Source organism: Rhynchophorus ferrugineus, unplaced genomic scaffold (genome assembly GCF_030347505.1).
Source record: "Rhynchophorus ferrugineus isolate W39M unplaced genomic scaffold, kcgeb_rfMv2 rfM6, whole genome shotgun sequence".
Classification (NCBI taxonomy): Eukaryota; Metazoa; Arthropoda; class Insecta; order Coleoptera; family Curculionidae; genus Rhynchophorus; species Rhynchophorus ferrugineus.
In genome coordinates, this window is record NW_027472585.1 from 44,428,117 (window position 1) to 44,442,669 (window position 14,553).

Below are 14,553 nucleotides of genomic sequence, written 5' to 3' on the forward strand. Positions count from 1 at the left end.
AAATTTAGCAACTAAACAAGAAGCATTCACGAAAATTTATTCACAGCGAAGCAGATTCTTGTGAGATCTGAGAACTGGAAATAGTCGCTGGGGGTCAGATCTGGAGAATACGGTGATCTGGAGAATACAACCTTAGTTTAGCTTCTGATCGAAATTTATAACGTTTTTCTGTAAAAAATTTTTAATACTGTGAATAAAGTGATTATTAGTGGCTAACGGCTTTTATATATAATTGGTATTAATAATGATTTACATTTCTTTCTTTACATTTTCCTTTAAACAATAATAAATGAGATAAGTTTTCAATCTTTCATACGTTTTTATTAATTGTACAATATAGCAAACTATAAATAATATAAAAAAGTAGCAACGAACATTAATTTCAATTCGCAATTATAATTTGTGTTCAGTTTTTCGAAATAAATCACTGCAATAGAAATATTAGCTGTATAAAAAATCAATATATTTAAAACGGTAACTTGTATTTTTAATTTATAGCTTTATAACCGTTCCTGATAAATAATTTAGTATTAAATGTAAAAATAATGTAGGGTACTATATATATACACGCACATAGTCTACACATACGATTTATATACAGATCTATAGGGTATTTTTTGAGAGCACTAGAAATTTGAATTAATGGAAACTGCTCGAAAGGGTAAAAACTGAGCGAGTTTCATTGAAAATGGTTCTTTAAAGGCGTTGTCTTTACATGTTGTATGGCATGGCTTCCATTATCAGTTAAATGGCTGACCTTATCGGTTAACCTTAGCAAAAGTTATCTCAATCTAAGAAAACTTCATATATATTTAACCGTTCCTGATAAATAATTTAGTATTAAATGCAAAAATAGTGTAGGGTACTATATATATATATATATATATATATATATATATATATATATATATATATATATATATATACGCACATAGTCTACACATACGATTTATATTGGTTCTTCTCGAAAATGGTTCTTTAAAGTCGTTGTCTTTACATGTTATATGGCATGGCTTCCATTATCAGTTAAATGACTGACATTATCGGTTAACCTTAGCCTTCTTATCATTTTTTTCTGAATAAGAAAAGTTGCTTCACTCAAAATGTTATAATTCACAAACTAATAATCCGACAGCTGTCAAATTTATACACGCATCTTTTCAGGGTTAAGGCTAACTAAAAAATTATATGGATTTAATTCTAGTAGCGCCATCTATGTGTCAGGCTGTGGACTTTTCAATTGTATCTATAATTTAATTTTTTACAACAATATCTTGAATTTCCATTAATATTAAATGAATAAATAATTAAACAAACAACAGTACATACTGAACAATATCGTCCGCATATTTTAGATGGTTAAAGTAAACGTCTCCCGTTATTTTTCCACTTTGCTTCATCCATTTTAATTTAGAAAATATACCCCGAAGGCTTGTTGAGGAAAAGAAAGTAAAACAGAAAAGATATCGTGTCCTCTTGGCGTACGCACATCTCATTTCAGCTTAGGCTTGCTGAAAAAAACGTTATTAGTGTTATATCATCTTGTTCTCGTTGTTACAAGTGCGGGGTGAAGAGAATTTTGTCCCAGTAATAATGTAAACAGTTTTATATACACATGTTGTACGTGGTTTATGTTTTGTTAAATAATTCGGTTAACATGTTATTGAAAATGTGAAATATAAAAAATTTACTGTAAACAATAAAAACAATTATGAAATATTAAATTGTTCAATATATTCGGCCAAATTAAACAAGAATAATGGATTATAGTTATAAATTGACTTTACTTTTAGTGGTACGTACTTACGTACGTACGTATATTACGTACTCTACTACGAAATAACTATAAAGTTAGAGAGAACTAAATTTGTCGAATAAGCTGTAACAGGTCAATTTAAAAGTCCCCGGCCTACCATAATAAAACAAATTTTTCTGGCAAAATTTTTTTATTCAATATAAACGCCCTTCAAGGGTGATACACGGATTTTAGTGACCCTCCAACTTTTCAATAACGTTTGTCAGTACGATTTGCCCTTTGCTTCAAAATAGGTCTCAGTTTCGGTGATCACCTTTTCATTCGGTGAAAATATCTTACCAGCGAGCATTCTTTTGATATCTGAGAACAGGAAATAGTCGCGGGGAGCGATATCTGGAGAATACGGTGGATGAGCAAGCAATTCGAAGCCCAATTTATGGATTTTTGACATGGTGCATTGTCTTGGTGAAGTAGCACTTTCTTTTTCTTCAAATACGGCCGTTTCTCGGTGATATCGTCCTTCAAACGGTCCAATAACGCTATGTAATAGTCGCTGTTGATGGTTCTTCCATTTTCAAGGTAGTCAATGAAAATTATTCCATGCACTTCCCAAAATACAGACGCCATAAACTTGTCAGCCCACTGTGGCATTTTCCCACGCTTTGGAGCGGGTTCATCGTGTGCAGTCCACTTGGTGACTGTCGATTAGACTTCGGAGTGAAATGATGGAGACATGTTTCATCCATTGTCACATATGGATGGAAAAACTCGGCTTTATTACGCTTGATCATCTTCAAATATTGCTCCGAATCCTACTCGTCGTCGTTTTTGGTCAAAAGTGAGCTTGCGCGGCACTTTGCACTTTGCACTTTGCACTTTGCAAGTTTTCTCATACCCAAATATTCGGGAATGATTTAATGTACACATTCAGTTGATAGCATTTATTTGGTTCATAAGCTTACAATAATAACACTGGGTACTACAATTTTTCTAACGTAATTAAGTTTAAGTGTTTTGAGTTTCTTATTCCATTGTTGAAGACATTGTTTATTGATATGGTCATCTAACACGTAACGTTCCTTAGTAATAGTGAAAAAAAAACACTTTACACTTAAAAGCTGTATTACTTAACAATAGCAGCCGATATCTCTCCATATCTATTATATATTTAGTTATTTTAACAGAAATATATGAAATCATGATAATTAAATACAAAAAATACAACTGGAAAGTTTGTGTTAATTTAAAAGTTGTTGCTATTGGTAAAGTTGCTACAGAGAGGATGGACTACAGGGATGTTTCACAGAATATTGTTGTTTTCTCTATTTGTGGGACAGTACGAGACACCAAAAAAATCACTAGGAGGTTAAAGATTGGACAAAAAGAACTGAGATTGTTTGTGGTAATTCAAACATTAAATATGAACTTATTACCCACAAGAAAATATGATTCTTACACCCTAACATATAAGTCTTGGTTTATTGAAAACATTTGTCAAGGCCATTGGATAAAAATTATAAAAATGTTTATATTTGAAAACTGTTTTCTCTAAATTAAGTGATGCTAAATTAAAAGAAGGCCCTGAGAAATAACTTACCGCGAAATAGTTAGCGATTTAGTTATCTCTAAAGAAAGTAATTCGTGGATTTTTACGCAATCTTAAAACTGAGAATGCTGAGTTTTTAGTGAATGACTTATTATAGAAATTTAAAACGATGGGATGCAGAATGTTTTTAAAAATACACTTCATTTTTTCCCCGTAATCTTGGAATTGTGGGTATCGAATAAGATGAACGCTTTCACCATGATATAAAACAGATAAAAGAGCGTTATCAAGGAAGATGGAACACTAAAATATTAGCAAATTACTGCTGGTTTGTAATGAAATATAATTCTACTATCCACAAGAGGAAAAGATAATATTTCGTCATCTTCTTTTGAGAATATATGGCTCATTTTTTCTATTGACCATTCAAATCTGAGCTATTCTGATTCATTATCTATTTGTAAACATATATTACTTTTTTTATAAAAGTAATAATATAATTAAATAAATATGATCGTGAAATTTTCATACTGTCTATTTATTTACAGTACTTTAAGTTATCCTAACTTTAAAATCGTACATTTCACAAAAAAGCCGTTTTATTTAATATTATCTGTTGAAAAGAATAAAACCGATCATAGAGAGAATAGACCTAATACCAACACACCAGTTTGGGTTTATTAACAAGCTCTCAACAATTGACCAAGTCCACAGAATAACAGATTTTATTAAAAAAGCTTGCGAAAGTAAAAAAGTATGCTCAGCTATATTCTTAGATGTAGCACAAGCCTTTGATAAGGTTTGACATGAAGGATTATTTTATCATATCAAAGTTAATTATTTGCTGATTTGTAACATTATTGTACTATTTGCTGTGTATATAATAATTATTATGTATTTGTATCGATGTTAAAAATGAATATTTCTATTTTAGACGTAATATCTTTTGATGAAAACACGAACTTTTAAAATTAGATACGAAAATGTTAAAATAGTATGGTTGGCTTGTCGGATATAGGTCAGATACTGCATTATTTTGTTGCAAAACTCATGCTGTTGGATAAATCTAGTTTATTTCTTCTAAAATTTATAAGAAAGACATTTTCGAATATATAGGGTGGGTTATTTGTCGGTTTATTATTGGAGGGAGTATTGTACTGCTGTAAAATGTGTTAGTATCAGATCACTGCAGTAGATCTTTGTCAGTTTTCGAAGGTTACGAACTAGCAAGTCAATACAGTTGGAACCATATCAAATTTAGTCTTAATATTTGTTTCAATATTTGGTCGAGCTCGCTACAATTTTGATTGCCTATAACTTTGCTCAAAGAAAAGATTAATGGTGACTTTCGGCTCTTTTTAAGACAATTTTCATGACATTCTGCAATATCTGAAGCTGAATTTCTTCACTTTCGTGATGAATATTGTCTTTAAGATGTTGAATCGTTAGGGGCTTGTTCACATAAACTGTTGATTTTAAAAAACGTCTTAAGAAAAAGTCTGGTGCTGTTAAATCCGGAGATTTGGCTGGCCATGCTATATCGTCATTTCGCGAAATTACTCTTCGTGAAAAAACGTCATTAAATAACTGAATTGTTGAACGAGCTGTATGTGCTGTGGCCCCATGAAACCACATGTTCTCTAGTCCTTGCTATTTCATTTCGATTCTTGTATTGGTACCATTCAGCAGTAACAGTAACTGCAACAACTCGGTCATTAAAAAAATAGGACCAATGATGTTTCCAGTATGAATACCACACCATACAGTTGTTTTTAGTAGATGTAATGATGTTTCTGTGTTCTCCAAAACCGACTGCCCTGTTTATTGACATGACCACTGAGAAGAAAATGGGCTTAATTACTCATTGTCAATTTAGACGAAAATATTCACTTTCACCACACAGCCTTAGGATTGCATTATTGTACTCAATGGGATGATCAGGATCTCTCGGTAGCAATTTTTGGACTAATAATAATTTTTGGTACAAGAACATTTTCAAAATTTGCCTTAAACTGCGAGCAGAAACGTGTAACTGGGAACCACGTCTCCGAAGTGATGTTTCTGGATACTCTGCAACACTATGCCTTTTTGAAGCAAAGCTCAAATCCTACTACAAAAATGATATCGAACAGTTGGAGGATCGCTATAATCAGTGTATCACCCTTGAAGGGAATTATGTTGAATAAAAAAAATTAATTTTGCCGAAAAAATGTGACTTACTATGGTAACCGGGTAGAATTGATCTGTTATAATAAAGATTACGATTTTTTATTCAGAATCATCACAGATAGTAATGGCCGATTTATGATCTAACAAAAAGCTTGAAAAATAGAGAGAAGCGCGCACGTTAGAAAAATATTTGGACAGTTTTAGATCGACGCAAAAATCAACAGAAAGAACAGGACAAATAGATAAATATAATCATCGGCTATTTTCGGCGACCGTCTACTCTTACCGAAATCCAAAATTCCAGCGGGACACTTTTTTTTTGTATTTTGTATTTTTAAATTTACGATACTATATTGACATACGTAATAAAGTGTATTATTTTATTGTGTGACGAAATCACCGGCCAATATTCTGGCTTATTTATGTTTTTATTTTTCCGAAGTGATATTTTTATTTTGAAATACACCGGCTTTTTTGATTTGATGTTTAGGTTGGTTGGTGTCTTGTCTGGAATATAATAGAGTGTCATTCATTATTCTCCCAAAACATGGGAAGTCAGCAAACGAAATAGAAACCTATAGACCTATATCACTGCTGCCAGTAATATCTAAGGTTTTTGAAGAACTCCTGTTGAAAAGAATAAAACCGTTCATAGAGAGAAAAAACCTAATACCAACACACTAATTTGGGTTTATTGACAAACACTCAACAATTGACCAGGTCTACAGAATAACAGATGTTATTGAAAAAGCCTACGAAAGTCGAAAAGTATGCTCGGCCATATTCTTAGATGTAGCACAAGCCTTCGATAAAGTTTGCCATGAAGACTTTGTTCATAAACTACAGAAAATGCTATCAAAACAACACACCAAACTATTAAAATCATACATTACAACCAGAATGTTTAGAGTCAAACAAGAAGAAGTTTACTCTGCAATAAAAGAAGTTAAAGCAGGTGTACCACAAGGAAGTGTACTGGGACCAATGCTTGATCTATTCTACACTTGTAATATACCACAAATGGAAAACATTACGAAGCCCACATTTGCTGATGATACTGCGATTATAGCTGTCGGCGAGAATAGTGAAGAAGCCTCACGAAAATAACAACAAACAAGTGACAATATAAATAATTGGACACAAGCTTGGCAAATAAAAATTAACGAAAGTAAATCTGTATATGTACAGTTCACTTATGAACAGACCGTACAAGCACCAATAACATTAAATAATACTATCATTCCATATAGCAACAACGCTAAATATCTCGGAATGAATCTTGATGCAAAACTTCGCTGGAAGGAACATATAAAGAAGAAAAGAAAAGAACTGGAATTGAAATATAGGAAAATGTACTGACTAATTGGAAGAAAATCACAATTATCAGTACATAATAAATTGCTATTATATAAGCAAATACTGAAACATATATGGACATAGGGAGTTCAATTATGGGGAAGTTGTGCAAAGAATAACATAAATAAAATACGAATTAATCAGAACAAAGTCCTGAGAGGTATTGTGAGCGCACCCAAATACTATAGGACTGATTACCTACATCGAGACCTTCAGAAACCCACAGTTAGTCAAGAAATCAAGAGAATTAAGAGAAGCAAGGGGGCATGAGGAAAGACTCCATTCTCATAAGAATATTGAAGTATTGCAACTTTAGGATACCACCAGTGGAGAACACAAGCTATGGCGTGTTCATAAGCTACAGAAAACGTTACGAGAATGTTGATAGTCACACATGAGGAAGCCTACTCTATAATAAAAGTTGTTAAAGGTGATGCGCCACAAGGAAGTGTATTAATGTTTCGCGAAAACTAACATAAATACAATACAAGTTCTCCATAACATTGTACACCGAGATACTGGACAGGACTGATTATTTAAACAGAGATCTTCGATGTCACATAACGACTGCCATTCGGATAACTCCAGAACAGGACACATACTCAAAAGAAACAAACAGTTTGCTGTAGTGTAGTGAGATGTATTTAATAGAAAGACAGCAGTGTTAATATATAAATATTGGAGACTAAGATAGGACCTAACCTACAGTTAACTTATTGTAAAGACAAATTGTAACAGGTTAGTCGGCAACGACTAGTAACAATGTAATAAAGAAATTAAAAAATATTTATACGTGTTAGTTTAGTATTACTTATGACATGACATATTTTACCTGATTGAAATTAATAATTATTTTTCTTTTGTTACAGTGCCATAATTCCAGTTAAAGTCTAGACAGCTTCGAAGTAAAATTCAGTGTTAAGAATCGGGAGCCGTTTCCCAGTTTATCGGTAGTGTTAATAGTAATTCCGGTTAAATCGCAGGTTATACGATAAAGAAACCACTGAAACACTGAACTGTTGGCGGCACGTGAAGGGCTACGGCCTATTTTCGGGTGTTCTGTGGCATGCGATAGTGGCAGAGCCCCGCGGGGAGCTACGTTTTTCAATCGAGGTAGTGTAGGGTAATGATCTGCCATCATGACGATGTGGCAGAGCGGGATGGGGGGCCACGGGGGCAAGAACAACGCGTGGATGAAGCTGATGGGTATAGTGCACAAGGAGAGGCGCCATCATGACTCCGGACCAGGCAGTACCGATCGAACACTAAGCCAGTGAGTACCCTGATTTGATTTTCTTTTATATTAATTTATAGTCCGTTGAATGAAATAGTGATCTCGCGTCAACTAAACTGATGACGCCAAGACGTCGCGATGTTGCCGCATTAACTGTGAGTTTTGATTAATTTTTCCTCTGCCAACAAGGTTTTGATATAAAATATAATTAATATTTACCTTTTTGATTAGTTTGATTGTTTTTTCCGTACAGTGTTTCCTTGTAAATTCATTTAGATATCACTGTATGTCTTGTTAGTTTATTCTGTTACTACCTGTATATACTTTTCTTGATAAAACTAGATTTAATTGCTGTGTTATCCCCAATGCATTTGCCATATCTGCTAAATAGTTAGTATTCTTTCTCTCCTCACACATTTTAACCAAATGCTCATGTATATTCTTATTATTCTTATAATTACAATATGATTTACACAATTACAACTACAATATGATTCTTTCAATTATCGTTTATTAATTATAACATAACAGGTCAATTGAAAAGTCCCCGGCCTACCATAGTAAAACAAATTTTTATGGCAAAAGTAGTTTTTTTATTCAATCTAATTCCATTCGAGAGTGATACACTGATTATAGCGACTCTTCGGACTGAAGTGATGGAGCCATGTTTCATCCATTGTCACATATCGATGCAAAAACTCGGGTTTATTACGCTTGATAACCGTCAAACACTGCTCCGAATCATCAACTCGTCGTTTTCGGTCAAAAGTGAGCTCGAGCGGCACCCACTTTGCACAGAGCTTTCTCATATTCAGTTGATATCTTTAGAGCGTCTGCTATTTCATTCAATTTCAATTTATGGTCATTCAAAATCATTTTGTGGATTTTTCAAATGTTTTTGTCGGTAGCAACCTCTTTTGTCCACTGCGTTCACTGTGTGCGGTGCTAATTTCACTACGTCTAAACGTAGCATACAAAACCTTGATAGTTGATTTTCTTAGGGCAGTGTCTGGAAACTCGGCATCAAACAAAGTTTTTACTTCAACTGTATTTTTTCCCTTCAAGGATCACTTTTTAACAAGGCAATGCAAGCTCACATGTGATCGGAAACGACCACCTATTTTACGGTCCAAATGGTCGAATTGATTGGTCATCCTCCTTACAACCCTGATTTGGCACCAGGTGACTTTTTTGTACCTCAAAAACAGTGAACAAAGTGTTACGAAGATTATGGCGCATGCAAAATTGTATTGACGATCACGTATGATATTTTAATTACCATCTTTTCATTATTAGGCTCAAAAAATATAAGTAGTAACGGATAATGATTAAATGTCTAATGTTATCCCATGTAATTTATTTTTGTAGTGAAAAATTGTGGCTATAAAATGCTACAGAATATTAAATGGACTATTTAATCGATTTAGTTGACGAATAAATCGCCGTCCTATCGATTCCCAACGGATATTATGCTCTCATATTACTTATAGTGCTTTCAAATTTATCTAGCGGAGAAAAAAAAACTCGGATAAAAATAGATTCGCCACCAAATACGGAACCCTAACATCCAGAAAGCCATTTGTTTTCATTTAGGACTAATCGCTCTTATGTAACATTGACGTTTGAATAAATAAGTGATAGATTAAAATACTGCGGATTATCTTAATTTGTTAAGGGGGTATATTCTAGTCTAAAAATCGAAAAAAATGTTTTATTTGGTTCATAGTTTCAATGCCTAATCCTTGGTTTTGAATTTAGTTTTCATAGAAAGTTTACTTTGTCTTTATATATTACTTATTATTGGAAAATAATATCGACTAAATGGTGACCGCGATTTGCTATGAAACTATCGACTCTTTTAAGGCATTTTTCATGACTTCCTGCAACATTTTTTGCCTGCTTAATTTTTTCAATTTCATGACGAATATTGTCTTTAAGATGTTGAATCATTTGGGGCTTATTCACATAAACTTTTGATTTTAGAAAAACCCATAGCGAAATTAGGCTGCGTGGAAAAACGTCATTCAATAATCAATTCGTTGAACGTGCTGTATATGCTGTGGCCCCATCTTGCTGAAACCATATGGCATCTAGTCATTGTTCTTCCATTTTGGGCACAAGAAAATTTCGAATCACGTCTTAGTATCACTCAGCAGTTACAGTAACTGCAATACCTTGGTCATTCCCAAAAAAATAGACTACAATGATGTTTCTGACTATTCTATTTATTGATGTGGCCACTGAGAAGAAAATGGGCTTCATCACTCATTATCAATTTAGACGAAAAATCTTCATTTTCACCAGACAGCCGTAGGATTGCATTACTGTACTCAACTCGTTGACCACAATCTCTTGGTAGCAAATTTTGGACTAATTGAATTCTGTACGGGTAAATGTTCAAATGAGTTTTCAAAATACGTAGAGAAATGTGTAACTGTCACCGAATTTTTTCAGCGTTACGAGAAGGCTGTTGTCTTCCAGAACGAGACCTGTCTGCTGTCGTACCGTACTGTCGAAAATTCGCACGTAAACGATATCTTGTGGTTTTGTGAGTCACTGGACGATTAGGATATTTTTGACACAATTTCCGCTGAGTGGCAATAAAGGAATGATTAATTTCAATAAATATTGTCACTATTTCTGCTCGCTCTTGTGGCGTATATTTATCCACAATAAAATTTGGACCTTTACACAACACAATGGTTGAAGCGAAACTGATCTGAACGTCACATAACCAAGATGGCGCGCAATCAAAATGGTAGCGGAACTTTTGTCCCACCTTTTACTTTTTCAAGTCCTACTGAACATATTTACTCGAAATATAGTATGATCATTCTTTATACATTCTTCTATTATATCAAGGTAAAACTATAACAAAGTTTGGATATTTACTATTTCGGAAATGCTCAAAAAAAAGGTAAAAATATGTCGTTTTTTTCGAACAGTTAAATTTCGCGATAAATATTTCGATTGGCTTCTCTCTACTTCGATACAATAGAGACTGATACGAAAAATCCTTTTAAGGTCATATTCTTGAAGGGATAAATTTCGAAAATATAAAAAAATATATTTTTTCTGATTTCTAGGTTGGAATATCCCCTTAAATATAAAATTTGCTCCCTTTTTTTGGTTGTTAGCTCTTAGCGAGTAATGTTAAAGTTGTGGCGGTTAATTAATGGAATTTAAGGGCTTTATAAATATTGGCGTTTAACTAACTGGTATCTTGATGTTAGTCCTTAATCAACCCAAAGTCTAAAGGGCGTAAAACTCCCGTACCTATCAATTTTAATAATTAATAGTGATGATGTAAGTAGATTATACAATATTTCATTATTAAACAAGCTTTTATTATGTATAATTTAATTATATAGAGTTATACTAATTGACTATCAAGAAGATATATATGGATTGCCCAAAATTGAAATGCATCTATAACAAAAGTTAGTGAATTTATGCAACAACATTTGTTGATACTACGGTCTTCAAATTCTTGGGATCAATAAGTTTCAACAATGTTCCGACATAAGCTTCTAAAACCTTATATACATAGCTCATCACTACAACAGATTTTGATGCGCTTTTTTTAATAGATAGAGTGATTCAAGAAGAAGGTTTATATGTATAATACATGCATAATATACTAAGGCAACATTGCTAATTTTAGAGGTTTCTAACGTGATGTCGTAAATTAACCTATTTTTTTAGGCTTATTTAGCAATTAGCAAAAACGCTGCCTAACCCTACGAGTTACATCAAATTAATGTACTACAGTATTGTACACCATAAAAAGGTCTACAAAAAAGTCCGCGATGGTATATGTTTATCTTTTAGGGATAACCCACATTAACCATTTTTATTGTTTACTTTTTACGTGAGAAAATGGCTTATTTACGAAGCTATTTTAAGCAATACGGCATTAATCCTTATCGAATTAAATACCTTAAATACAGTGTGCAATTAATATAGATCAATATGGTTCCTTACAGCATGTAAATTAAACAAATATTTTCGGAGATATTACAAATTAAAAATTTGCGTTTAAAATGTGTAATGTAATAAAAATTGTATGAATTTAGATATTCCAAAGATAGCAGGAAATCTTCATAGTAAGTATAGGGGAAGATGAATTGTTTTACTCCAAATTTAATGCGTGCAGGCCAAGGGCAGTAATGAATGAACCAAAAATACTGGATCGATTTTAATCATGTTTTCATTGAGTGACATAGGCATATATATTTTATGCCCGTGCAAAGTCGGAGCGGGCCGCTATGTTTTTATATACAACGTTCATATTTTTTCTGTAGTGTATTTAATTTAGTATCAGCATTGCACCCGTGCGAAGCCGGGGCGGGTCGCTAGTTTGATATAATATATATGTTCAAATTATATTATAGTAAAGCAAAAGGTTCTAAAGCTCGAATAAAGGAAAAAAACCAAAAAAATATATGATAGTGATAAAAAAAATCAGAAAGACACTTCGGCTCCAGCGCGTTAGCTGTGCGGTAGTCTTTCTAAGCCTTGTATTCAGTTCGGCATTAACAGTGTGCCCGTATAGTTGTATCGGTTGTATTATCTGGAGACTATAGGTGAATCATTTACCTCCTTGGTTTCGATTTTTCCTTTTTGATTCATATGTATTACAGAATTGTATATGGCGGGAAAAATATCGATATATTAGGGTAAAAAAAGTGGAAAAATAGATATGAAACGTGCCTTAACTTTACAATAAATATTCAGGCAATCGTATTCCAAATTACTACTTTTGTTTTGTCTGTCATAAAAATGTTACTAGGCTCCGTCCAAACCTACTTCCAGAACGGTTATCAACGAACATGTTGTGAAAATACGAGAGGAGAAAGCAGTAAACGTAATAAGAAAGCAATGTAAAAATTGTTATTTACAAAGAAGGAAAGACACTATTTATGTATGCGGTGCATGTCCTGGATATCCTGGTTACTGTCTAGATTGCGCAAAAATTAGTCATGAGTGGCCTGTTATGATTTATATCATTAGGGTTTATATTTATTTTGTGAATTTTAGTGAAAATTTGTTTTAGCTTGTGGTCTTTCATTTATTTCTATTGACTTCTCAATTTGCTTGAATAGATATTTTGTTTGTTTGTAGTAACATTTACTTAGCTACATTTTTCTCGTCTTTCTGCTAAATATGTTTTTATCTCATTTTAGTAGTTGATTCATTCCCCTTATATATATAATTATGTTATGGTATATTGAATTATATCATCTAATCAACAATGTATTTTCTTGTTCTGTCTATTTTCATTCGTCACGCCTCGCGCCTTATTCGGCCATCGATAATAAAATTTAACCTCAGTGCCGATCACGCTCTGACGCGTGACATAAAAAAGCCGTTTTTGTCAACAAATATTAAAATCTAGTGTTAAAAAATTTATACCATTAACTTTATTGGCTCTTTAGTAATCAAGGAATTAAATTCTGAATCTAAAAATCGGAATATTGTGGTGTCATGTAATATCGAAAACCCTCTCGAATCTGCATAATTTCTGTGTCAATTTGAATAAAAAAGTCCCTCATTCGGAGTTACATATTTTCGGAAAATGAAAAGAAAACGGAATGCTTACTTTCGGCTGTTTTATATTCGTTTTGTTGGCCTCAAAAAATATATATTAGGTATTATCAAGCTCGACAATCTTTCAGGCGATCTAGACAGCCCGAAAAGAACAATAACGTATTTAGTATAATAGAAAGGCTACGCACTAAGCGACCTATATTCGGACGTTGTGGAACGTTTAATATAAAAAGAACAACTTATTTTAATTAAAGTAAAGCGATTTGATTATTCTGTTCGTGTATGTTAACTTTTAAAATCTATATAACTCATTTTCTCTTATAACTCGTTTATTTTTATTGATCTAATAACTTGGGGAATTTTACAAGAACTATCAGAGATGGCTGTAAAATTAATGACATTTATTTTTCACTTTTTTTTTGTTCTGGCTTGGTCGCGGAGACTTGCCCTGGAGCGACAAGTTGGACTGGGTTATGTGGTACTGCCTCTGGGCTTGACTTGACTAATACACTAAACCGAAACCGCCTCACAGTTGATCCCTGTGGATCGCTACTGCTACTACATTATATTTGGGGATATGGCACCCACTGATCGGCCAGCCGTTATTGGGCACGAGGACTTGGCGATTCAATTGATTCGCGAACTTGACATAACACATGACTGGATACTATCGTATGGGGGCAAAAATTATGACTGAAGCGATGGATAATATGGCTTCAGACTTCAAAATGGAAAGGTTAGTGGTGACGCAGTGTTAAGCTCCCAGCATGTCGACCAGGTCACGAACAAGCGCGTTTTCAGAAGAATTTGAGCTGTGTTGGTTATTCGTGTATATTAACTTTTAAAATCTATATAACTCATTTTCTCTTATAACTCGTTTATTTTTATTGATCTAATAACTTGGGGAATTTTACAAGAACTATCAGAGATGGCTGTAAAATT

General features: G+C 33.2%; 1 protein-coding gene across 5 annotated transcripts in view; it reads left to right on the top strand.

Moving 5' to 3' along the window:
- The first annotated feature begins 7,887 nt into the window (after window positions 1–7,887).
- Window positions 7,888–14,553, top strand: part of shaker (Potassium voltage-gated channel protein Shaker) — a 505,244-nt gene continuing 498,578 nt past the window's right edge. Inside the window, exon 1 of one of the 5 annotated variants that reach the window (XR_013006156.1) lies at window positions 7,888–8,100. Coding sequence is in view for 3 of the 5 variants with exons in the window: in XM_076407119.1 (XP_076263234.1) it covers window positions 7,967–8,100 (134 nt within the window). In the remaining 2 variants the exon portion in view is untranslated. The remainder of the gene's footprint in view (window positions 8,101–14,553) is intronic. The other 4 variants (XR_013006153.1, XM_076407119.1, XM_076407118.1 and 1 more) reach the window with 4 other exon arrangements.